Genomic DNA, 26,656 nt, shown 5'->3' on the forward strand with positions numbered 1-26,656 from the left:
AAGTCGATTCACTTCCTGTATTATCTCACACTGCTGACATCCATTTCCCTCCAGCTGCATTTTCCCAGTATAACTCTCAGCCTGAGGTGAGAATTCCAGCAACACCTGCAAAGTAAAATCCCTTCAAACCCTCTTTACAATTTCCTTTCTCTTTGAATCCTACCAAAATTGTCAGTGGTTAAGCAGCTGGCAAGCTGAGATCTGTTTGTAAAGTGGACTAATATTGGACTCTTGTCTCCCTCTTCTGTTGTGATGCTCATATGTTCCCTCTTAGGTGTATTTGCAGTGAATTATCTTTCAGGTAAGGATCATCTACTTGTTTCTGTTTCACACCTCAGCCCCAATGAGAAAGGAAGGCTTCTTGCACATTGCTACAGTCTCCAAGTGATACTACAACACAAACAACACCAATAAGAGACTGTCTTTTCTATACACAGGCACAGGGATTTCAAGCTGTAGGTGAACACTAGTGGCATTTTTAGTTTGAAAGAGTTTACATGCTTGAAGGTTTTAGCTGCTTGTTTCAAGTTTATAATTTGCTCACCTCCTGTGAGTTCAGGAGCATGTCAAGGTGATCCCAATCCTTGTAGAGCATTTGTTCTTGGTGTGTTTTCTCCAGCCACTCCTTCTTCTGTCTCCATGCATTGTACACATTTTTCTTCTCTTCCAACAAAGCCTGCAGCTTCTGCTGAATCTGAAAAAAAATCCCAGTTAAAAACTTGTGTTGGTCTTTATATCCCATGATCTGGGTAAGTTGACAGAAGAGAGGATTAAGTGGAGTGGTGGATAATGCCTTTAAATGGCAGAAAATTATTAAACAGAAAAAAACCCCAAACAACTAGAACAAGTTCTAGCACTTCTGTTTGGGCACAGAGATAATCAAAGGTGCCTCATTTCTGCAATGGAGAAGTGCTTCTTAGAGCAGTCCAAACCAAAAGCAAAGAAAGGTAACTGTTTCTCAAGTGTGACTTCTAGCATCAGATCCTAATTCTTCATTATCTTTAAGCATTAAGAGTGCTATTATAGAACTTCAAACTTTTATATGATAGATATTAAAATAACAATTATCAACATAGCATAATTTTCTAGTCAGTGAATTCATGCCACAAGGCTAGACTTTATTCAGCTTTCTAACACTGTATATCCACATGCCTTCTATGAATGATTTTTTTTCCTGCAGGCAAAGAACTTTAAAGTCAGCAAGATTTCTAGCTACCATAGTCATACAGTGCAATTCATATTCAGCAAATTTTCAGGAAATAGCTTGGTGAGATGGGAGAGTAACTTGCACAAACTCTGCATTTTTCTGAAGGTATTCAACAGACATGTTAATGAATTATCAGGGGAGAAATGAGCTGGTAGGTACTGGAAAAGAAATAAATGCTGTGAGAATCTTAGAAGTGATTTCTCTTGAGTAAACTGACATTTTGATTTAAATCTTTCATTTCCAGGGAGTGTATTTTACTAGTGTATTTTCTAGTGTAATGTTTTTCTACAGAAAATGTTTCAATCAATCTTTAAACTCTCTCAAATGTTTGAGTGTTTTCATTCTTTGGTTGACAGGATTTTGTCCAGACTGTCCTGGCGTAGGTATACCACTGTAATACAAAGTGTAGCACTTGTTTGAAAATCCAGTTTGGGAAGTTTGTAGAGTTGACTCTGTGGCTCAGAACATGGTGAAATTCTTGAAAAAGTCGAGATTTGCTGCGGGGGCCTTTAGGAAATGCCTCTACACACCTGCTGCTGGAGTTAGAAATGAAGCAGATGTTTTTGTGCCCAAGATAGGTCACATACCGAGGCAAATGTAGGTCATGCACAGGGACAAGTGAGTATGTGACTTGTATCTCACAGTGTGATAAAATACAGAATCATAGTTACCTTGGGGTGCAGTGCTGAATATGTATGACTGAGCTCAGAGGAGTTTCCATTACCTCTTTTGATGGCATTTCCTCATCTTGCAAGAGGGACTGTCCTAGCTGTACAACGTGACTGTACTTCTCCTCTCGTGCCTCGATCTCTGCCAGCAGCTGCTGATGCTGGGTGAGTCTCAGGCTGCTGGTAGATATGTCCCGAATAGACTCCTTGGCTCTCATTTCCCTTATGATTTCTGCTGTCCATAAGAAATAGTCCCACACCTGGAACCCCACAAAATATGAAAATTCAGGTTAGGGCTCAAACTCAGGTTAGCAGGTAGGAAAAATCTAAGGCTGACTCTTCAACTTTAAGTGAATAATAGGTAATAAAATAATAGATAAATAAAATATTTCATTAGTGCTTGCAGTATTTCTATGAATTTTATAACGATGGACAACACGACTACAGGAATTCCTATATACTGTGTTACATGATTTATAATATCATAATCAAACTGTCATATCATATCAGTGGCAGCAGGATATCATTTATTGCCCTTTAATCCATCTTTATTAAAGTATTTTCTGATGTTATTCCCTCATAAAGGATAAACCTATGTTTATATGGTCATTGTTAGGTCATCTTACATTTCTGTGAAAACTTCTGCTTATACAAGCCTATTGGAAAATTAGATTATGCACATATTCTAAAATGAGAATGAGAATTTTCAGGAAAAAAACAAATGCACTCTAATAGAACTGGGAAAAGGGTAAATCACAGGTCAGAATAAATTGCATAAGCATATTATGTATGTAGAAGTATAGGACTGAGATTGGGAGGAACAAGTATGCCATGCAGCTTACTTTCAAAATCTGATGAACCAATAAATATATTTGCAATAACTCAAAATGTGTGAAGCAATTATGAGCATGGAAATGCTAAAACAAATCCCTGAGGTTTATTTTAAAATTGTGATTGAAGAAAACTGTACAAGTAAAAATAATTTGTTGTTCTCTGTATGTCTTTTTCTCCATTTGATTCTATACTTCAACAGTCTCTTACTTCAGGCATCTTATTTGAATCTGCAGGAGGAGTTTTGCTCTTATGTCAGTAGGTAAAAACTAGGACTGTGAGTGATATACAAGGGATTATCTATGGTGATTAAAATTGGTTATAGTTTAGCTATGTCTGGATTAGTTTATTCAATTTTTAGGTAGTAAATGGTCTTTCAGGTTTATAACATTTATTTTAAAGTACTGTTATTTATAGTAAGTGCTGAAGAAAAATTCTCTTTTATTGCAGAAAATAAATTTTTTGTTTATCTTTTAAATGGTTGCTGGCTTTTTCACTGAAGGAAAATATGTAATGGAAATAGATTCTTGGCTGCTCCATTCTACCCATAGATTTCTGTTCCTATAATGAAAATCTTGTAAAGACAGCCAGGAAAAAAATTCAGAAAAGCACCACAAAATTGAAACTGGCCAATCTGGGGTCTTGACTTTAGCCTTTAAAGCCAAGATACTGCTTTTTTAAAGCCAGTGAACACAGCTACTAAATGACTCTTTAAAAAGACTGTGGTCCTTTTAAAGGGGCCCATGGTAGTGCACACTTGTTGGCATAATTTCCATTTGTAGAACTAATTCCTTCACCCAGCTGGGTGTCACTGTAGACACTGACATTGCACTTGGCACTGCAAATGTCTAAAACTCCCTGAGATTTTTGAGCTAAGCATTAGGAAAAAGTCCATAAGCCTCAGGATATATAATGCAATGGAACGAGTCAGGAGCCAATAAGAGGTTACTGGACTACCACTGCCAGCAATATTTAAGGATAGAGTAGGCATCAGTCTGCAGGAAACTCCTGAGCAGAGCCTGACTCTGATTTTGCAGATCCTAGCACAAACTTCACAGTAAGGGCCTCAGATCATTCAGAAATACTTTGAGTCTGTGTCTACACTCATCTTCCCTGACAAAGTTCCGTGGAAGATCTGAAGCCCTCTGCTGTGCTGTGTGTTGTCAGGTTCAGCTCTGCTACTTCATCACATTAAAATTGTACTTGCTGGGGTGTAAGGAGATACACTAGATGATGGTGCAGAATTCTCATTTTATAGAAATTGATTTTTTTGTTTGTTTGTTTCACTTTATCTGTGGATGATTTTTAAATGAAAAGGCCCTGTGGATGGCAAATGAACAATATAATGGAAAAGGTACTCTGAGCAGCTATGACTAACATTAAATTTGTGCACCTCTTGGCACAGCTGAAAGAGGAAAGGCAAAGTTGCCTCTTTGCCTTCAGTAGTTTGGGCAATATTCTGCAGCAAAGCTGTTCTTACCTACTGTAGAGTTTCTGAAATTTTTACGGTTATATAGCCATGTCTGCATAATCCTGCCTTGTCCCATCTGGGCAGCAAGACAGGCTTACCAAATTGCAGAACCGGCACTTCACTTCATCAGGAATTACTGTCACATAAGGAGGTGAAAATTGAGAGGACTGGGAATACTTTTTGCCATCAGCCTGACATCAGAGACAGAGGGAGTTGTCTGAGGCATAGTGCCATCTAGACACATCACTGAGAATATGGTCACATGGCTTTGTCATTTTGTTTAATGATGTCAAGAGTCATGAAGATCAAAGGACACACTGGCAGAGCAAGACATGAACTATAGATTTGTCATTCAGACCACAGGCTGCATCACACATTTCAGACAAAATTCAAACCAAAGGTGTTTTGCATCATTCCAGCAATAAAAATTAGACTAACACTCCCACAGGATGGGGACAACTTAAAATTTTTTATCTGAAGTCAAAAGCTAAATCTATGATGTAAGTTATGAAGTAAATCAATAAAGAAGTGAACTCTGAGTGACTACATTTTAATGGTCAAATCCACCAAGATCCACCTCCTGATGAAAATGCCTCCAGGCCGAAGACTTCAAGAATCCAATATATATGATAGAAAAATACATTCTAAAATTGTACATTCTACATTGCCTTGTTCATTCTATGAGTCCTAGATACTGTTAGAAAGACAGTGGGCAAATGAACTTTTCACCTACACCAGGAGAATCACACTAATTTTCCCCATCAACAGTTCTGCACATGATAATGGAACTTGTAGCAGTTGAAAAACAAACCATACCCTCAAAGCCCCCAAACTACCATAAACATCCTTTATCTCTAACCATATAACATTTCTTTGTATAAAATAAGACAGGTAAGGCTAATTTAAACACTTAGACTTAAAGCGGATTAATTGAATATGCAGATGCCTCTCATGTTAAAAAAACCAACCATGTACACTTTGTTGTGGTCTTGATCCCAGATCACAGCCCTAACATAAACTTGCAGCTAGTTTTTTTCAGGTGAACATAACCTGGACACTCTCTGCTTCCCCACTAAAAATGGAAGCAGAACGTGAACTACCAGAAGTATCTTGAATTGACACGATAGTTACACTTGGAACAGTTGAAGAATAAAAAAATGTAAATGCATTCTTGAAATCTACATTAGCAACTCCTTTCATGATGTAAGGGGGTACTCTCGCTGGTTTAGCACCTGCAGTGCTTGCAGCAATAATCTACTGATCTGCAGTGGGGTAGCTCAAGTGCCTTCACTGAGACTATTGACGTTTGCAGAGTACTCCATGGCAAATCACAGCTCAGTGACCTGCTGAGTTCTTTGGAGAAAAAGCAGCTGTGCATTGCTGATTTTGATGCTATGCTGATATATCCGTGTCCCTGTCTGAGCAGCTTGAGAGGTTAGTGCAAAAATCAGTGAGTTGTATTTGATACGTGCCGTAAGTGAACCAAGGGTTATTGCATGCCCTGAGAGAGAGAGAACAAACTTTTATGCATTCTAAATGGGACAGTAACATCTCTTTTTGTCACTCTTACTCAGTGGAAATTGCAAAGACTTTGAAAAGATTACTGCTATTCTGCAAAGCGGTGACTGCTTCTGACAGCTGACAATTATTCCTTACACCTCTGCATGGAAGCTTCTATTCCTACAGAAGGTAAAAAAATCCTTATCCTATAGAAAAGACCCTTATCCTCTAATGCCTTTCTAAATATCTATGAGCACTAAATGCTTGATTGATAACACAGAGAGCACTTGCAGCCTTTTACCAGCTTGGAAGTGAACCTCTGATTCACACCCACTGCAGGCAACCTTCCCTGAGTAGTGAGGGACAAAGGGCAGAAGTGCTTACATGTGCCTGAAACTCATAGAGCTTGTGGGCTTGTTCCAGGAGTCTCCTGCGCTGCTCCACTTTGGACTTCAGGGCCTTCCAGTTGGCCACTACTGCCTGCTGCTTTGCCTTCAGGTCTTCCACCTGCTTCCTGGAGCAATGGGGCAGCACCTGGTCAGCAGCGTGGATCAGCTCCTGCAGCTGTGCACAGGGGGCGAAAGAAGAGGGTAAGAAGGAGAGCATCATGGAGATCCTGCTAATATTAGAGAAGTTCTGATAAGGGCTATCTTTTCTGTACACGAAAATACACCATTTTCTGACTTAACTCTTCTTGTATTAAACAAAAACTTCTATAATGTCTTTTGTATGGAGTAATAGTGACATCCAGTGTTTGTCAAGGCTCATCACAAGTGATTTTTCAGAGGCAGATTTGTTTTCCCTTTTTTACTACATCATTTATTATATGAACAATGAAAGTAGTATTATAATTACTATTATAATGCAAGTAATAGCAAAAAAATTTTTTCTTTATTGACTATATAGCTTAACTGTGACTACATTCTCTTCATGCATGTCTCATGCTTTTTTACTCTTAAAAGTAATGAGAAGCTGATGGGATCAATTCTAATGTTACTACCCCAAGGCCAAAATATTTGAGGCCGCTGATAAGTAACACTGGGATAACTTCAGTAATCTCAGTATAACTCATGCTGTGTTTTACACTGTATATACTATTGTATACTATTACACATATTATACAAGAGTGAAAACTCATGCTGGTTTCAATAGTTTGTTGAAGCCAATCAAGTCTCCCATATACAAGGTACAGGTTCTTATAAAATTTTACGTATTTGTAACATTTACATTTATTTACATGACATTTACATATTTGTATTGTGAGCACCATCCTTTTTCTCACAATCCAATTTGTACCAATATTAATTTTGTCTGCACATAAAACTGATTTTGGATTTTTCTTTGTAATCACTTGAAACCCTTTGAAGAAGAAAATAAGCATATCACAAAGCCTGGCATAATCATACATTTCAAACCATGATCAAAAATATTCCTGTGAATCACTTCAATGGTCATATTGAACTACTGTCAGTAGTTATTACAGTATGCATCTTATTTGATAAGTTTTAATTACCTACCTTATCACTGCCATCAGACCTTGACTATATAAAAACCCCAGAAAATGAAGGAAAATCACTAGAGATTTCCAGGCTTTCTGTGAGAGACAGTAATAATTTGGTTCACAATACCAAATTATTATTATTATGCTTTTCTTGGAAAGCTGAACTTTGGCTACACATTGAAGACCACAAATGACTGCCATTACCTGCTGCTCATTCCCAGAGAGCTCGTGCTCCAAGGCCACATGGTTCCGGAGCTGGGTTTGGACACCTCTCATGTCCTTGGCAACATCATCTGGAATACTTTTGGATTTCTCCTGGAAATAAGAAATCAGAGAAAGCTTTGGGTTTTTTTCCTGTTTCCAAGCAAAACTCATCAAAAGCATACATAAAATTATATTGGGTACTCTAACTGATACTACACAGTTGAGGACATTCTGAGTCACTCAACTATGATAGATAAAACAAAGCCAGAAAAATCTCTCCTAGTAACTCACTTTTAAATATCCTAATGGCTAAACTATTCAAATGGACTGTTAGAAATGAAGGTTTGTGTCTTTCCTTGATCAGACAATACAAGAAAACTTCTTACAGGCTTTGTGTTGGGAATCAGTCTTGAGTACCTACTGCAGGGACAGTGAATTCTTAAAAGCAGCATTAACAAGCAACAGTTTCAGTCCATTCTTCCTGTGAACCATCTTTAGATATAATTTTGGTTATATATGCACAAGAAAAATTACTGTAAAGATGAGAGAAATGGAGGGACCACTACATAAATGGAAATGTAAACATTTTTTTAATTCAGCAAAGGTTCTGAATGGTTGTAGTTGTTACCCAGACATGCATTGGAAATTATGCAAAATGAAAAGGCATTTCAGCTGGACAACTTCACTGTCACTAAAATTATTAGAAATTTGTTCCAGGTCAGTTTAGGGAAAATTAGCAGAACATTTCTTACCATTGAAGAACTGCATTTCTGCAACAGAATCACAGGCTAGTTTGGGACACCAGCAGTGTGTTTTGGTAAGGTGCTATAGAAGGAGATGCATGTTGTAGTTGCCTGTACTGTGATGGCACTGGAGCTGGTGACTTAAGCAAGGTCTTCTAGTACTATGTTCCTCTGAGAACAGCTTTCCTTGGTGGGCTTCTGACCAGGGTACACAGGAAGGGATGGATGAGATGACTGCTCTCCCTCCCTGGTGTGAAGCTATTAACAAGATGCAATGCAAGAAGGGTGTAGTGGTTGCCTGGACCAAACTCAGCATGGGGGTAAACCAACAGCTGGTCTGTGAAGTGTTTTTGAACCCTTACTTGTCACTGTCTCATCATTAACTACTTCATCATTGAAGTTAAATAAGCACCAGGTGCTTATTTATATTGTGAAAAGCCCAGCTTTTCACAATAAATAGTAAATAGTGAAATATTGTGTTTGATTTTCTCTTCATGACAGGGGAAGAAAACAGGAATAACATGGTTGAATAGGGCAGCCTCTGGCAGCACAAACAAGTAGAAAATTCATCACATGTAACCAAACAAAGCCCTGTTGCCTTGCAAACAGTGGAACCCCTTGGATCACTGCCTCCTGTAAACATCTGCGTTAGGGAAACCACACCTCTCATTACAGCAAGGATGTGGTTTCTCTGTGAAATTCTTCAGGATGTTCAGATAAAACAGAAGGCTGAAGATTTTTTTTTCGGGAGACTTCTCCCCCTAGTTTTCATGCTGGGACAGTTTGAAATTATTGCCAGTACTGGGCACTGGAATGAGAGGAAAATATTTTTGGCTCAGCTTTTCGCTTCAGATCACGATTGCCTGACAACTTTCCAGGCTAATGGTCACTGTAATCCAAACAAATGCCTTTTTCAGAGGAGAGTTCTTCAGCACACATGAAACTACAACAGTGTACAAAGAACCACCATGGTGGGACAGTAGTTTCTTAGGCCTGATGACTGCAAACTACATCACTGTATGCATTGCACTGTGAGGCACCTTAGTGCAAACCCTGATCTTCTCAGCTTTCCCCACAGATCAGCAACTCCAGCTCCACCTTGTTTCACCAGTGATTCTCATAAGGTAACCAGTCACGTGTCAAAGATTTACCCAGGATTTGAAGTCAGCAGTAAGAATGCTGAGAATCATAAGAATATTCCACCAAAAAAAAGCTGAAATAAAGTTTGCATTATATGAGATTTTCCTATGAATTTTTTACCTCAATATGGGCCAGAGCATCTGTCAGATCTTGGTAACACTTGTGAATCGCCTCAGCATCTCTCAGCTGCTCACCTCGTGATCTGGTCATTTCCAACAGTTCCTCCCAAGAGTTCCTTCAAGGTAAAATGGGGAAAAGAACAATGTAAAACACTTAAACTAGCAGTAAAGGAGACCAAATGTCTAAAGAAATACTGAAAATAGAACCTGTTCTTGCTTAGTTTTTAATTCCTGCCTTTAAATTCTGTTGGAGTTATTCTCTGAATGGCAGCGTGTCTCTTACCCTACTCTGTCCTCCTGTTTGCTCCAGGAACTTAAAGAAATGGTCCTACTTAAGAGTTCCCCCCTCAATTGCACTTTTCAGGTTTTATATGCAGTACTTGGAGTACCAAGCATATAATCATAGAATATCTTGAGTTGGGAAAGACCCACAAGAATCATTAAAATCCAACTCCTAGCCCTGCACAGAACACCCCAAGAATCACACCATGCATCTGATAGCCTCGTCCAAACATTTCTTGAACTCAGGGTGATGTGACTGCATCCCTGGGGAGCCTGTTCCAGTGCCCAACCACTCTCTGGGTAAAAAACCTTTTCCTAATATCCAACTTAAGCTTCCCTTGATTCAGCTTCAGGCCATTTCCTTGGTCCTGTCATTGGTTGTCACAGAGAAGAGATCAACCTCTGCCCCTCATCTTTCCCTCCCAAGGAAGTTGCAGACTGCAGTGAGGTCTTCCTTCAGTCTTCTCCAGACTGAACAGACCAAGTGACCTCAGCCACTCCTCATATGAGGAGCTTCCCCTCAAGGCCCTTCATCATCCTCACAGCGTGTCCTTTGGACACTCACTAATAGCTTAATAACTCTCTTATATTGTGGTGACCACAGCTGCCTGAGACCCACTTCTCCTTTGGGCCAGTTTGGACTGATGCCAGAACTAAGAAGTTCAGAGCATCTCAATGTTACTCTGCAGTGCAGTGATGGGATTCAAACGCGAAAAAAAAGGAGCAATAAAAAGCATCTAAACTCTGAGCCTTTCATCTGGTGATCCTCTTTCAAAGGGCAAAGGAAGTTCACCTTGTAAAACACCTTCAAAGCAATTTACAAAAAGCCAGAACAGCAAGTATTATGTTTATTTTTAAATGAGGCTGGAAGCAACTCTGTGTGAGCAAACGACATAGTTTGCAATTAGAGAATCAGGAGGACATGCCTTACCCCTTCCTAGTTTCTTGTTACTTCCTCCTCCTTGAGAGCAGGTGGAAAGGACAAAGCATTTTAGACCTAACAGAAGGCTCCTACCTTAGTTGTTTCTGCATCTGCCGAATTTCCCAGGACTCAGAATACCCTTGGCTCAGCAAGTTGTCTGCCAGCTGCTGGAAAGCCACAACTCTTTTCCCAGCTGCTTCCAACTGATGTCGGAATGCATCGTATTTGGCACAAAGTTGCTTTAGAAGAGAAAACAAGAATAAAGAGAAAACCCCTTTTGAGTGCTCTCTTTTTCCAAACATACCTGCTCATCAGAACACAGCCGTAAAACATGTAATAAGCTGATAATACTTAGAGGTAGAGAAACTTCAGAGAATGACTGGATTCTACTTTCAAAGACCATGAGAAGCTTCAAACTCTTAGCGAAACATGAGGTTTGTGATGCAGATGGGAGGCATAAACATGGTTACTGGGGACAGAAATAAGCTGTGTGCAATGAATTTAAATTATAAAATTATGTGCTTTTACTTAATGAATGCAAATGCGTATTCAGTGCTGTAAATGGATAATGTAGTCTGATTTTCAGGTTTAAGACAAGCTATTTTGAAATAAATAATAAATATTATAAAAGTTAAGATGAACAGGTGAATTGTAGTGATTTCTAACAGACTGACATTGCAGTGATTTGTAGCAGGCTGACATTAGATTGGTTTCTATGCCATGTGAGAGGTCTGTATATCAGCAATCACAATTAAAAAGAAAAAAAAAAAAAGAAAAAAAAATCCTAAATGGGTACCATACTGAAATATCTACTTATTAAAAATAGAAAAGATTTGCTCTCTGAAGGTGTAGACATTTTAGCATGCAGTTGTTTCAGACAGCTCAGACCTCATGGTAACAGGATGCAATCTGCCTGTTCTTCAGTCCTTCCCATCCACTTCACCCTTTTCTTCACCCAACCATCTTCCAGGTATTTATACTTACTTCTTACTTTATCTTTTAAGTTTTCAAGGACAATCTTAGTATCTGTTTACAGTCTCACTACATACAGTTTATTTGATTTTTTAATCTGCTACTCAAAAAACTCACCAAAACGTGTTCATAATCATTTCCATAGTCTTTAGAGCTGGCTGTTTGTTTCTGCTGAGTGATCCAGTCTTCCAGATCTTCGTATTCTTGTAGAAACTCATGCAAGAGAAGAGTTTCATCGAGCTTCTTCCCTCTGTTGGGGGAAGGAGACAAGATAATATAATTAATAATAGAAGAGAAGGGCTATCAGTTACTTTCTTCCAATGAATCCCCAAAACCTCTCACCATCAAAATTCATTCTCTGTAATGAAAGAGCTGATTATTTCTCAGATTTGGAAATGATGATTGTAGGATGACAGCTGTCAGACAGGTCATGCTCGTCTCATGAGCTGAATTTCCCAGAAGGGTACTGTGCCTATCTGAACTCTTTTTCTGCTCTGTTTTTGATTTTGCCTGGGGTTTGTTATTGCTTTTGCCGGGTTTTTTTATTTCCATGAGAAAGAATCCCCTTTATTTTTTTCCAGATCTGTCCTGATCTGTCTTTCTAAAGATAATTGAATTACTTGTGAAAATGAGAAGGAAATATGTGAAAATGAGCATCAGGAAAGCAGATGCTAGGAAAGCCTTTGCATGCAATTCTCATATTGCCTGTTCGGCAGAATTGCTCCAATCTGTTACATATTTCCAATGATCTAGATTACTTTATAATTCAGCCAGAGACATTACAGGGCTTCCACAGCAAAAAAAAAAAAAAAAAAAAAAAAAAAAAAAAAAAAAAAAAAAAAAAAATCAATTTTCCATCTATCAGCCTGCCATTGTGCAAATATTGCAGAAAAGAAGAATCTGGCTTCCCAGTTTGAGTCACAAATGTTCATCACAAGAGATGTAACTTGTTAAGAGTCCAGCCCAAGGAGAATGCAGATGAGAGGTGCAAACCAGAGCACCAATAAGATGCCACAAGACACAGGTTAACATTTAGAAAAATGAAAACATTTCTGTGTTCAACACACAGAAGTGTTTTGATATTTCTAGATTATTTCTTTTCCTGAAATTTTCAGTCACAGGTTTTTCTATAGATGCTTTTACTTCTTCAACTGCAAACAAGGTTAAAAATAAAAGGTAAAATACCAGCATTTTCTTTAGGTTTAATTTTTCTAGTATTCAGATTAATTTATTTGTTATTCTGCTTGCAGAATCCTCTTCCTTTTCTGAGTGAAATTTTTGTGGGGGAAAAATCAAAGTTGTTCAGACATTTTTTTCTTTCTGAAAAAAAACTGTAAGTGTTAAAATCCTTTGTACAAGCCAACTGTTCCTGTTGTAAATATCTTAATGTAATAATAACTGAAAGAAAGTGAAATTAAAAGTAAAGAATCATTCAAGAATAAAAGCCTTCCTATACTAGCACAGTCACTGGGTACATAAATAAGTGAATTCATTATTGTGTCTCTTATGATATGTAAAAATCGAGCAATTTTAAAGTAACATTAAGGGAACATTCTAAAAACATTTTTTCCAATTGATAGCAGGTTCTAAATACCACAAATGAAAGCCAGAATCTGGCACCTGAAGTCATTTTACAAGAGGATGAATAAAGAGGAAATTGGTAGATATCAAATCCTTAATATGTAGCAAAACTCCTTGAATAAATTGTAGAAATCATGTTCAGTAAAATGAAAAGCTCATAAATGCACAGAATTACAATATAGAAACAAGCAATTTCCTAAATATAATTGAAAAAAGAGGAGATAATATAATTTAATTATAAAATGTAGAAGTAAAATAAAATTGATAACAAGAACAATATTATAACTATAATGAATTACTTATTTATAATATAATGAATATAAATTCCAGTGACGTAACTGGAGATATCCTTTATGGATTTCAGTGGGCTTTGAATCTCATCTAGGATCCAAGGGGGAGTTCTGGTTTATACCTTGCTGCTGCTAGCTCCTGCAGCTCCTGGAGCCTTGAATGAACTTGTTCCTTTGGTGCATCAACCTCAATGCACTGGATGGAGCCCACAAGAGGAAGAGTTTGGGCACTTTCACTCAGTTCTTTCAACAAATCTTGGTAAATGGCAATCTCATGCTCCAGTGCCTGACAAAGCAAAACAGTGAATTGAGAGCCAGTTGTCCGAGATAGCCACTGCCTGCGAACAGCCTAGGGTGCAGTGACTGAAAAAGAAATATTTTTGGGAAGGATGGGACATTTCCAAGACCTGAATAATTTCAGAGTATTTTCTAGCAACATTAAAAAAAATTGTACAGAAATTCAAACCAATTAAATGAATAAAGACAATTAGAATTCCCTGATGGAATATTAGGTAAAGTATTCCTGGATTAATACTTTATCTGTATCTTTGATTTTAGGAAAAAATTACAAGGCTTCTGCACACATCTGCTGAAACTGAAAAGCAGATAGTCAGATTTGGCCTCAGAGGAATATGAGAATATTCACTATCCGCCTTTTCCCCCAAACTACATTTCACCAACCAAGTTAGTAAACTGCACTGATCTCTTCTATCAATCTATTCATATGTAGACATTTATCAATGCAAAACATTGTAGATAGCTGGGCATTCAACTACCAATAAGACAAACAATTTTATGACTGCAGAGGGACCAAAAGATCAGGCTAGCCCACAGAATTTAGGCAGTGAAATACCTTATGTTTCTTGATGAGTTTCAGTGTTCCATCTTCATCTTTACCATAGTCCTTGCTTGTCACGAGTGGATATTTTTCTGCTATCCAAGCCTCCAGGTCTGATGTATTCATTAAAAACTATCAGTTAAAGAGAAAACAAATAAGCTTCCACTTTCAAAACATTAATGACATTTTTTTCTTACCTAATAAATTCTAAATAGATGGTGCACTGTAAGGCTTACTGTAATGTTTTATTTAATTCACTGTTCTCTGTGAAATCATAAAATAATTAAGAGATCACAGATGGAAGACTTCAGTGCAAGATAACTAAGTGTATAATATCAGCGGGACATTTCTCCTTCCTCTGCCTGAGAAGTTCAAATCACTGTAAGAATCAGGCTTCATAAAGTCTACAGTCCTGACAAGTGTGTTCATATATAGAGGAAATAAAGGCCAGATGATCGAATGGAACAAACTTTAACTGGGGCTGTGAACTCCATGCAAATGCTGTTTATTTCTACAAAACTGCATGTACCACCTGAGTAACTGAACTCCTAAAGGACCCACTGATGACAGAAAATTTGGATTATCAATATAAATATTTGCATGCCATTTTTAGTTTTATTTTTTTAAACAGAATAAGCATGAAGGTCCAGAAGCCTACTGAAAAGAATAAAGTCAAACTCCCTAACTTGTTCGGAGAGTATCTGAGAGTATTTGAGAATATCTGTTCCTCAGTATCATTTTATTGCCTGGAAAATTGTTGCATGGAACAGGTAAAGAATGGATAGCACAAGAAATCCTCTCTTTTCTGATTTCCATTTCATAATTCTCCAGCATGAAGGGCCAGTTCAGGATTCATTACATCAATAAGTTGAAGCCTGAGACTGTGTAAAGACACAGAGAAAGGAGCTACTACTGGGAGAAATGTGTGTTCTGTGCATAGCTGTATGGGATGGGTATAGAACCCAAGGGAACCTGTAGGGCAGCAGGTGGAGAGTGGGTCTGCATTCAGCTGGGCAGTCCAGACCTCTGTTCCCATGAGTCTGGCCTCCAGCAGCTGGAGAGAATACCAGTCCCAGCAAAGCTGGATTTTTATTCACTATAACATTTTGGTTCTCTTGTTCATCTGAAGAAGCTACTGTGCAAGCTCTTTGCTTTAATTTGTACCTCCTGGAAGCCAACTGAGTGCTGCAGCTGCTTCATCCTTTCCTCAGAGGATGTCTCCAAGCCCTGCCAGGCAGTCAGAAGCTCCTGGCATTTCTCACTTATTTTCTGAGCTGATGGGTGCTGGTCTACAATCATTGCCTTTCCTTTATCCAGGACCCGCTGGACTTGCTGTTTGTGGGCATTCACTTCTGCCTGCAGTTCCTGGGAATGAGGGAAAAGAAAAATTAAGAATAAAGGATATGTGAGGACAAGTAAATTCTACGTGCTCCTAATCCTAAGCAAAACTGGCAGCTGATGACAGTGGGCAGAGTACAGCAAGAGGACACCAGGACTGTCTTATTCCTGCAGCCTTGGTCAGTGGTGCCAGCCCCCACACATAATGCTCTGCTCTCGGTACTGCCATCGAGGGACGAGGGAAGGGTGTGTAAGGAAGCAGCACACATCCCCTAACTTCCCTGCACCAAAGCCCTCTCTTTACCATGCTCCTGCCCCTTCCCCTGTCCAGCAGCCAGGGAGATTTGGGAGCAGGAGCAGATCACAGGCTGAGACAAAAAGATGGTGGAATCAGAAAAAAATGTTGAGCTGGTGATGCAAAAATAAAATATCCAAGATGATGAAGTGGATGGAGGATGATGGAAAGAGAGACGCTGTCATCAGTACCATGAAAACTATCAGACTACTGCTCCATAAATCCTCCCCACCAGTCTTATAAATGTTCTCATGAAATTTGGGATTAAGGTGCCACAAAATCCAGCATTGCTTGTGGTGCAGGACAGCTGAGGTACCACTCTGGCTGTGAGGAACTGCTACAAAGAATCAAATTCCCCAGAAATTAATATTAACCTGTCCTTATAAATACAGTGGCTGTAGCTTGTCCAGACCATTGTAAAATCTGTAGAGATTTAAGATAATTGCTAAATGCCCATTATATGCTCTCCTAGAAAATCCAGCATCCACAAACTTCAATATACAATTTATAATGAAGCCATAACCAGAAAACTACAATAGTTTTATTTTGTTTACTCTTTTCCATGTAGTGTCAAATGCACTAGTTTTTTTAATCCTTTTTTAATGGGAAGAGCTCTACAATTTCTCACATTAATAATTCTCCATAATACGACAAATTTTGCACTTCTCACAGGAATGTTGTATTTGCTCTGAAAATCATCACCACTCTGCTGATTGGTGTCGATCCAACTGAACCATTTTATCTGGACCAGAGATGGAATCAGTGAATGTACTCATTGAATGCTTTGACTGTGCAGGGGTGGGTGCAGGTTTGTAGGCTGAGGTGAAGTGCAGTGGGTTACCACACTATAAAAGACTTGAATAAAGGAGGTACCTTGTGCTTTTGCAACAGGTTTTGAGCCGCATCCAAGGATTTTCCGCAGTTGGTGGAATGGGCAATAGGCAAGCGCTCATTGATCCAGTTCAGTTCCATGTCATGATAATGGTAGAACTCATAAAGATCCACAGCAGCTTCCAGCAACTTATGCCTCTCATAAAGAGGCGCTTGCAAAGACTCAAACCTAGGGGTCATCCATTAAATACATGTTAAAACAAAGCTTTATCCTCATTCTGCCAAGGGAATTGGACGACAACACCATCATGGAGATTTTGAAGCACTGGACACTTCTTTGCAATTAAATTTCAATGTTTAGTAGTTGCTGCACATACAAGGATTCCTTGGCAAGCAGACCTATATGATACCGCTAAATGTAAGCAGAGAAAAAATTATTTACACCTTTAAAGTCCTAGGTTTGTCCTGTGATGTATTGAATGCTGGATCACTGTACCTCTTACAAAGCAGTGGATGAAGTAGGGATAAGAAAGGGACTAGAGGAGGAGTGCAGCTGGCAAGGAGCAATGTTCAGTCAGGGTCAACAAGCAGCTGTGTAGGTACAGATCAGGTCCAGCTGGAAGGAAAAATCTTACCTGAGTATGGGTTAAACTTAATCAACCAAGAGAATTTTTTAGAAGGTAGAATAAAAAATGCTATTTGTCACAAGACGTGGACGGGAACAAAAAACAGAGGGACACTGTACCTTTTCAGATATTTCTGTGTTTCATCCAGAATCCTCTGGGAGTCAAAGTGATTGGTGGCCATTTTCCTTGCATGAGATACAATGGCATTCATTTTCTCTGCCAGCTCACGTGTCTCATTTTCCAGCTGTCTGTGCTGCTTGAGTAGATCACGGCTCGAGCGCAAATCATGGCCTGTCTCAGATTCCTGAAGAACTTTCTCAATTTTTTCTATCTTCTTTTTGGCATCCTGCCAGGAAAAGATTACAGCACACTCATACTGTCCTTTCAACACTTTCTGTCACTCACTCCCTCTTATGACAGCTTCCTGGGCACAATTTTTAAATCCAATTGTCCTTTCTTGGTAATATGATGTCTGGATGTCTCTAAGAGACATCTTCTGGGAATATTTTGTTTTATGAACTATTTTGGAGTACTCTTCTCTCTGAAACACTAAAACACATCATTGAAAACTGTCTCTTTGAAATATCTTCCAGCAACACAATATAAAAGCGTTACACAATCTTCAAAGACTTCAGATTGTAGCTATAACTCAACAGCAATTCCATTCATAATGGTCTCACAACAGCTTCACAGCATATTTGTCCTTGTTATAAAATTAGACTGGATGACCATGTGCTTAATACAGTGTCATGTCTGCAGCCCCAGACTGCCTCCAGGCAAGCGCTTATGTGTGCATAGCACTGACCCCTATAGAGTTTGGGTTGTTTTCCCAGTGCAGGATGGCCACACAGATGCAGTGTTGAGCCCAAGTTCAACAGCCTGATGCTTTGCTGGCTGTTATCATGCTCATAAATTTGAAGTTAGCTTGGATACTATAATATTGGGGTTTCTTTCCAGGAACTGTAGACAAAATGGAGACCTTAAAAACCACTTCTGTCTGGATGGTATTCTATTCTATGTGGTGTCCACACAATAGAGGAACCAGGCTCCTAAGCTATTCCTCCCGTCTGTTCCTCATGACTTCCTGACCTGCAGCAGTTCCATGAGCTGTTCCTGCTGTCCAGCTTGTCTCAGTTTGTCACCTCGCTCTATCATCTTGCCATACAATTCCCTCCACTTCTTCTGAAGCTCTGACATCTTCTCCTGGACAGAAACTGCAGCGTAATGGTTGTCTTGAATCAACTGATTTCCTTTCTGGAGAAACACAGAGCATCACTTTATTAGCAGTCAGCATCTATGAATTTCAGTACAAGATGGAAAACAGCTCCAAAGCTGCCTTCACCTTAATCAGTGTTGTAAAGTGCTCCTCATTAGCCAACATTTCCTTCTCAGCAGCCTCATGCCACTTCAGCTTGCGTAGAACATTTGTTGGATCTCGATAGGATTCATCTGATGCAATCTTGTACTTCTCTTCCATCCATATCAAAAGCTCAGCAGCATCACGATTAAACTCCTTACAGCAAACAAACAGGATTAAATTGATTTAACTAATGAAGAAGTATGATCTTGAACTATAAATGAGGTTTTAAGCCATCATAATATCTCTTGGTCTCTTTTTTACCACATTTACTAATCTGTTGCCTGTAATTGTCAGCGAAGTTTTGCATTGTTGATAGAATATTTTAACCAGAAGAGGACCAGTCCTCCAGTATAACTTCATATCTCAGCATAGAAACTAAGCTTGGTGCCAAAGCTTTGATTAACTGCACTAAGTTATTAAGGCCCAGACCAATAGTAAGTAATAAACAGAATAAATTCAACCAGTAGACAAAGCATTCTATTGATATTTTTCATTCAGAATCTCCTCTTTTAAAAAAAAATTCTATGGTTATAGCTTTGTAAGTTTAATTGCCAGTGCATCATCTGCTTCCTGGAAAACAAAGCTCTGTCCCACAGCCAAAGAGCTGTAGTAGGAATGTTCAGCAGTTTGAGTTTTTGTCTCATATTAAGACAAAGGATAAAATTCCAAATTCACAGATGCCTGACCAAATCTGCAGTATCAGTTACCTGTAGTTGCAGGGAATCCAACAACCTCTGTTTTCGCTTGGCATTGCTTTGTATCAGTTGCTCCCACCTTCTCCGGAGAGTGACCATTCTCTCTTCAATACTACCATGAAAAACAGAAAGTCCAATGCTGTACTAATACTGCTTCCCCTTGCTTATGCTGCAGTCATGACTGCGATATAAACGTAATCTAGTTTCTACAACTTTGCTGACAGGAAAAAGGGATATAAGACCCTGTCCCATCACCATGTTGGGCTCACCTGGAGAGCAGGTATTGCTTGCTAGCTGGTCTGGATTTTCCTCTTGTATGGCTGTGTCACATTAGTGCACTGCAGCCATACATTGGAACACTGAGACCTCCCTCTGCTCTGAATATTCCATAGTTATGTAATTGTTATATTACTTATAATTAACTAATAACTTCCACTTGGGTGTAAGTGCAATGAGGCTTTGGAATGGTTTTCTAATGGTAGTAGTGCTGGCAAGAAAACAGATCTTAAGGGCAGTTTTATAAATTTGTGGAGGGAGGGAGTGTTCAAGACATTATCACTTATGATCACAAGAACACAGTCTTCTGATCCAAGAGGTCCATTCTAAACCTCTGTTTCTAATTCTTGTTTGCAAAGGAGTCCCCTTACTAGATCCTCATGGCTCTAGCAGAGAGAAAGGAATTACAGGTTAACAGTTCAGCTTGGACAAAAACACGAAGGAGATGCTCCTGAAGAATTTTGCTTCAGTAACTTTTTGAAAGCAAACCGTATTTCTATCATTTGTCAGTATATGTGATACTGACAAATTAAGGAGTTCTTTTTCTGTAGGCATTTGATGAGTTTAGTCTAAGGAAGTTTTATCACCATGTGTAATTTATGATACAAAACAAATTATTCTAGTGTTCTGCCAAATGCCACATTTAACCTAAAGCTCATTTGTCCTAAGAGCACAGGAAATCTATTTTTTGAAAATAATTACTTTTGGCTCCCTTATCCATCAAATTGTGCATTGGAGGTCAACTAATTTCTCCTCAAAGAAAATTTTTCATTTCACATGATCACACTGGATCATTTATTAAGCTCAATAAAAAAGCAATGGGTTTGGACTCACACATGAGATGCAAAGTGCCTACTCTCTAGTAGGTTCACCCCATTTTCATTGAGTGCTTCCACTCGTCTCTTCAGTGCCATCAGCAGTTGTTCAAATTCCTGATGCTGCTTCAGGAGGCTTCGAACAGCATCTACATGGTCCTGCATTTGAAAAAGAAAATTTGGTCAGGACTTTTCTTGCTCTTATTGTTTCTGTATCAGTGAAAAAAAAAAGTTGGACCTTACTTTCCTCCTTCTCTCTCAGGCAGGAAATATGGTATACATTTTGCATGAGCCCAAGGATGTTCAGGGCTACAAACAAGCAGCATGTTTGCATCATATCTAGTTTCTCTGTTCTATGTTTCCATTATGGTTCCATTTTCACCTTCTAAGAAAATCTGCATTCTAAATTTATGTCCCCACTCTGGCCCATGTAGGGATATGCATTACAAAAGACTAACTTGCAAAACTTTATTCCACTCAGTTGATCCCAAAGTCTCAATGTTTTGGGTTCAGCTGAGAACATAAGAGGCAGTGAGAGACCACAACCTCCTTCTTCACTGATTTTGTAAATATTGTCTGCATTTTTTTTTGCTTCATATGCTTTAATATTCTTAAATTAATGAAATAAAAAGTTTTTTTTTAAAAAAAAGGTTGCATTTTTACTTGAAAAGAAATTACTGTGTTTAAGTGGAAACCTTATTTTTTTAATGGATGAGTCAATTTTATAGAAATTTTATATGACATGTACAAACAGCAACAAATCACAACCCTAGCTGTTTTAAATTTTTTTTGAGGGACAATGAGCTTTGTTCTCTTTAAGGTGAGTAAGAACATGAGAATGTTAATAAGATCCTGAAAGTCCAGTTCCCAAGCATGGAAATGCTGTGATCAGAAGAATAAAGAAGCCATTCTAATAAAGAAGGTTGTTACTACTCCCTGGATGGGGAGAAGAAGCAGGAGGAAACAAGATCAGCTGCTGTCCATACCCCAAGGTCATCCCCCCGGAGAAAGGCCTCGTGGCCAGAGAGGGCTGCGTTGATACGGTCTCCCTCCCTATTGAACTTCTGCAATTCCAGGCCATCCTGCAGCTTTTTCCATCGCTTTTCCCACATTTCCTCCAGCTCTTTGTTCTCCTTGGCAAGCCTCTCCATGGTCTGGTGGACATCTCGGCTCCTGTTGTTACTGGGTTGCTGGTCAACTACTTTGCGCCCAAGCTCTTCAAGCTGCAGAAATCTTCCCAGAGTCAAAAAGAAAAATGAGACCTCACTGCATGAGGGAATATGAATTCTCTTTCATCACAGCTCTTTGGTCTCTTGGCAGCACCCATACACCAAGTTTCCCTCCCTCCCTATTACCTTTTCCCTGCAGGTTATGCACTACAAAGTGCAGCTGTTTTATTGCTCAGGGATACATGCTGGAAGCAGTAGGTGAGATTTCCCCATTGGGACTGAAAGCCCACATAAGCAGGCTTCCATATTTAAAGGGAAAGGAGGGCCAACAGTATCTGGAAATTCATAACAGTGCAGAAGAACTGAAAATGATGGCAAACAGAAGCATAAGGCCCAAGAAGGAATGAGGTACTGGAAAGAAGTACAGATGGCACTTTCTGAGAGTGTCAGGAGAGGTTGTGGAATTCTACTACTGCAAACACACAGCTCCTCCTTCCCCCTCCCTCAGCCTACAGGATAAGCATGCAAAAGTTGACAAGATTTTATGTTTTGCAGTCTCCTTTTGTCATGAACATTCAAGTGAATGTGAATAAAATTTCGGTATCACCTTCATGCACAATTTATGTACATGATTTACACATTTCATTTTCACAGTACAGTTGTCATATCACCCCACCCTGCCAGAATCTCTCTACCTCTCATTCTGAGAGCCAATTTCTATCAGCAGGTCTTGATGTTCCTTCAGCAATTGCTCTGCAGATCCCACGTCCAGACCCATTTCTTCACTGCTCAGTTTCTCCCGAATGCCCTCTGCCCACAGCAGGAGCCTGCGGCTGTCTTGCAGGAAGGACTGCTGGTTTTGGGCCCACTGCAGAATGTCTCGCTTCTTTTGGATCTCCAGCTTGAGCTTTGCCAGAAGCCTCTCCATGTTTTCTACCTGCTCAGTGATGGCCCTGCTCTCTGCAGGGTTGGTGTCCTTGATCCTTCAATAAAATACATTCAACTGTATGAGCACTTAGAGCTTGAACCAGTACTCTTTAAAAGGAATGGATTTGGATATTTAGAATTCCATTAAAAAGAAAGTCAGCTAAGGCAACATATCCCCATTGTGAATGTACTGAAAACTAAAGTAAAAAACCTTAATATTTCAAATTTATTTGGGCAAATTTCCTTTGCACAATTATCTGCTATTCTCCTACCATCACCCTTGCTTCCCCTAACTACCCTCTTTCAGGACCTAAGTGATACCTCCATATTTTGAAGTAGGTAACTAACACTAGTAAGAGAGGATTTTTTAGAGCTACAAACAATCCTGTGGTATTCATCCTTCTACAACTGCGAAGTCAGGAAAAAAACACCTCCCCAGTCACCCAGCCACACTCAAGAGAAATCAGCTCAGTCCAGCAGGCAAGTGAGTTCTTTGGTTTTCTAGAAAGAGAAACTTCAAAAGCTGCTCTTTCTCTTTATAGCCATAATTTGCAGCATGATCTTAGAGAACTAGCAAAGAAAGCGAAAACATAAAGAAGGTTCCTTACGATTTTGCAACACTCCTCAAGTATTCAATTTTCCTCTCTGTCACCAGGACCTCTCTCTCAATTGTGTACAGTTTGCGCTTGTCTGACTCCAGTCCAGCAGGCAAGTTCCCTGGTTCCAGATCCCTGAGTTGGACCATCTTGTCTTGCAGTAGTACCCCTATGCTCTGACAGTCCTGAAGAAACGTCCTCACATCAGCCACTCCAATCAGCTCAGAGCCTTTCTCCTCCTTCAGTGTTTCCAGGGATTGCCACCTTGAAGCGAGATGATAATTTGTAGCCATTGTTATAAATGAACTGCATCTGCTTTCTGTTCAGAAAGAGTCTTGTATAAAGATTACATCAGGTCTTAAATGTCTGGGATGGGTGGGGGTGAATACCAGCACTCCCTCACAACATCAAAGTTCATATCAGTGTCATCTCCAAAATCGGGACCTGCTCAGGTGACCAGAACACTGTGAACACAATGCAATTGAATAACCATGGTCAAAATCAGGACCTGCCTATGCCCACTGAGTGACATGGTAGCAGGAATTCATTCACAACAGATACTAAATACTCCTAGTGAAGTCAAACATGGCTTGATGCTCCTTTCAAGATTTGTGAAGTATGTCCTCACCCTGATGCTTAAGTAACCAAATCAGCTGCAGCACAGCAGAACTACTCTGAATACAACATCGTCACCTGTGGATGAATTCACATTGTGCTTTAACAGGCACCCAAACATTTCTACAGTATAAGCAATTTGGTACCAGGGTCCTAGGAGCCCGCCTCAGTCCTGGAGACACAGCACTGAGCTCAGGGCCAGCCTACAGCCAGCTGAGGGCTGCCCCTTTCCCATCGGTGGCACTGCTGTCTAGAAGGGTCTAGAATAGTCAGCTCTCCAATTATCCCTGTTAAACAATCCTCTGCTTATCAGTGCTTACCTGATGTTGATCTTTTCCATCCAAGTCTGGATCTCAAAATATTTGCTGGGACTGATCTTCTCATATTTAGCAGCTAAGTTTTCAATGTCTTCCAGCTGGCCTTTGCCTGCAGCCAGTTCCGTTAAAAATCTCTAAAATGGAAAAATACAATAATGAAGAACATGAGGTTTTTCTGTTTCTGTGGACACAATTCTCTATCATCTCTTACATCCACTCATATCCCTCTTCCACAGGTGGCTTCTTCCCTTGCCTGCCTTCTCCATGCACACATGTGCACACAATTCCCCTGCATCCCCCTGCCCTTCCTGGTGTGCACACTGTGCACATATGTCCCGCTCCACTGGGATGCAAGTGCACTGATGGATTTTTTCATAATTTGGTAATTTCATAATTTTTTTAAAGTGATAATTTTTAAAATTTCATAATTTTTAAAAGTGATGCAAGATAAATGACAGAAAGAATCCTTGTGTACCATGGTACTTGTACAGGATACCGTGTTCACAGGAAGATAAAGGGACACAGTCACATCAGCTTCAGTAAGTTGGCATAGTCTGTACAAAAGAAATATCTGGCCTATGCATGACTCTCTAAGTTGAAATTAATGAAAAGGCTCTCAAAACATAATTTCTCAACTTTATCTTTTTTCTTAAGGTAAAATTGATTAAAAAGGGGTCATCTGGGAAGAGGAAAAAGGGATACCTGATATTTCTGTTGCATGACCTCCACATTGTCTGCTTGTGGTTGAAGAGTGCGGAAAATGTTCTCTTTATCTCTCATCCATGACTGAAATTCTTCGCAAGAGCTACAGAAGCGATAATATCCAATCATCTCCTCCAGAGCCTTTTTTCTGTCCTATAAGAGAGATGAAGACTTAACTATTGCTGCAATAACTCCTTACCATTTGAAGAAACAGAAAAAAGATCCTTCCATTTAAGCTACAATACACGTAGTATTAGTACCTTAGCAGTTTTCTCATACACTGCTGAAAGAGAACAGAACATGAAATTTTAAGATCACAATATTTCTTCCAGAGCAACAGTGGTTTAAAAGCATAAGAGAATAATTTGGAGAGTGCTCAGCCTCTGGACAGTTAGGAAGGCTGCTGTGCAACCTGCCACTGCTTGCTGAAGGCATAAGGCAGCAGTTTCTAGAATATGTAAAAGTCACATAGAACATGTTTGTGTCAGTCTTTAGGGCATGATTAGAGCAGGTGTGAGTGAAGAGCAGCATATTAACAAAATACAGGTCGCAGTTTATTTTTTCTGGTGTCAGCCTGGTGATTGAGGAGCTACGAGAAGCAAAAATGAAGGGGGGAAAAGAAAAGGATTACACAAAAGAATCTGCTTTTCATGGACTAAAATCCTGGAATATAAATGGGAAATTTGCCCACATAAAATCTATTTTGATAAAAAACTTCAGTGATAATCTCAGGGCTTGAAGTCCTTCAGGAATTAACAGGATTGAGGCACATTATTAAACTGAAAAGCAGAAGCCAGCAAAGCACTTAATTTCAGTTTTTCACTGGTTTGGATTTTTTCATGAACTGCACAGCAGAAGGGGATATTATACCTCAGCCATGCTCTGTAGATGTTCATAAAGTGAATCTATTTCTTCTTGGGTCTTCCGGATATTCTCTGGAAGGAAATGATCATCCAGACTTGAGGTTCCAGTGGATGCAGTTTCAGATGTTGCCCAGGTTCGACTGAATGGTAGCTTAGCTGTCTTTTGGTTTAAGTCACTTGGGGGTTCCCTCTTTGTCATCTGTTAAGAAAAATTTAACAAAATCAATGGATAAGAATTTCTGATTTGGATAAAATTTCACTTGGAAGGAAAATTTGGATTTGCTAGTTCATATCACAGCATTCTGACCCTTTAAACCAAAAACTTCCAGTATTTTTTGGGAACTGTTTCCATTGTTTTATTCTGAGAAATTAATTTAAAAACCTGAAAAATATTCTGGTTTTGTTTAAAGAAGAAGTTTAATTCAGCTCATTTTAAAATGTATTGATACAGTAAAAATTCTCATTTTCTGCCCAAATCAAAGTTGTTTGGTTGGAGAAGCTTTTTTATTTTCAGGAGTGCCAACAAAGCAAGGCAACTAACTGTACTCATGGTTCTCTTTGTGGTGATGTTTCAGCAGCTGAACACTTCCAGTTTCAAAATCTATGAGTGCCCTAGTGAACCAATACTTCTATTTGTGCATCAACACCATCTTGTCATGTACTTTTTCACATTTCACAGCAAAGTAATAAAATATTTTTCTAATAAAAATTAATGTTGGATTGATGAGGTAAAGGAACGGCCACAAGAGATGCCCATTGCTCTCAAATTTACTGGGCTAAACATTGAGTGAATATAGACATTTAACATAAACTATGAAATGTGTCATTCATTCATCTCCCCGAATTCTGTTATTAAATGAGCTGATTTCAGGTAAAAAGTCCCTTTTCTAGTCAGTGAAAAAGAGGGGCATCTGAAGAGCTTGACTTCATCTCATTTGTTTTAATAATAAGGGATGGAATGA

The 26,656-nt window shown here is 39.1% G+C and overlaps 1 protein-coding gene across 1 annotated transcript in view; it reads right to left on the minus strand.

Annotated features, from left to right (window-relative positions):
- SPTBN5 (spectrin beta, non-erythrocytic 5) overlaps nt 1–26,656 on the minus strand; it is a 90,470-nt gene that overhangs the window by 48,840 nt on the left and 14,974 nt on the right. Inside the window, exons 12-33 of the mRNA XM_058807858.1 lie at nt 25,702–25,893; nt 24,832–24,984; nt 24,133–24,263; nt 23,210–23,461; nt 22,370–22,657; nt 21,492–21,738; nt 20,525–20,664; nt 19,427–19,526; nt 18,702–18,872; nt 18,449–18,613; nt 17,479–17,705; nt 16,776–16,962; nt 15,434–15,634; nt 14,285–14,401; nt 13,554–13,717; nt 11,678–11,810; nt 10,682–10,827; nt 9,386–9,500; nt 7,383–7,493; nt 6,062–6,241; nt 1,932–2,135; nt 545–694 (exon numbers count right to left, since the gene is read on the minus strand). Coding sequence (XP_058663841.1) covers nt 545–694; nt 1,932–2,135; nt 6,062–6,241; nt 7,383–7,493; nt 9,386–9,500; nt 10,682–10,827; nt 11,678–11,810; nt 13,554–13,717; nt 14,285–14,401; nt 15,434–15,634; nt 16,776–16,962; nt 17,479–17,705; nt 18,449–18,613; nt 18,702–18,872; nt 19,427–19,526; nt 20,525–20,664; nt 21,492–21,738; nt 22,370–22,657; nt 23,210–23,461; nt 24,133–24,263; nt 24,832–24,984; nt 25,702–25,893 — 3,774 coding nt within the window. The remainder of the gene's footprint in view (nt 1–544; nt 695–1,931; nt 2,136–6,061; nt 6,242–7,382; nt 7,494–9,385; nt 9,501–10,681; nt 10,828–11,677; nt 11,811–13,553; nt 13,718–14,284; nt 14,402–15,433; nt 15,635–16,775; nt 16,963–17,478; nt 17,706–18,448; nt 18,614–18,701; nt 18,873–19,426; nt 19,527–20,524; nt 20,665–21,491; nt 21,739–22,369; nt 22,658–23,209; nt 23,462–24,132; nt 24,264–24,831; nt 24,985–25,701; nt 25,894–26,656) is intronic.

The sequence above is a fragment of the Ammospiza caudacuta genome, chromosome 6, assembly GCF_027887145.1.
Source record: "Ammospiza caudacuta isolate bAmmCau1 chromosome 6, bAmmCau1.pri, whole genome shotgun sequence".
In the NCBI taxonomy this organism is placed as follows: domain Eukaryota; kingdom Metazoa; phylum Chordata; class Aves; order Passeriformes; family Passerellidae; genus Ammospiza; species Ammospiza caudacuta.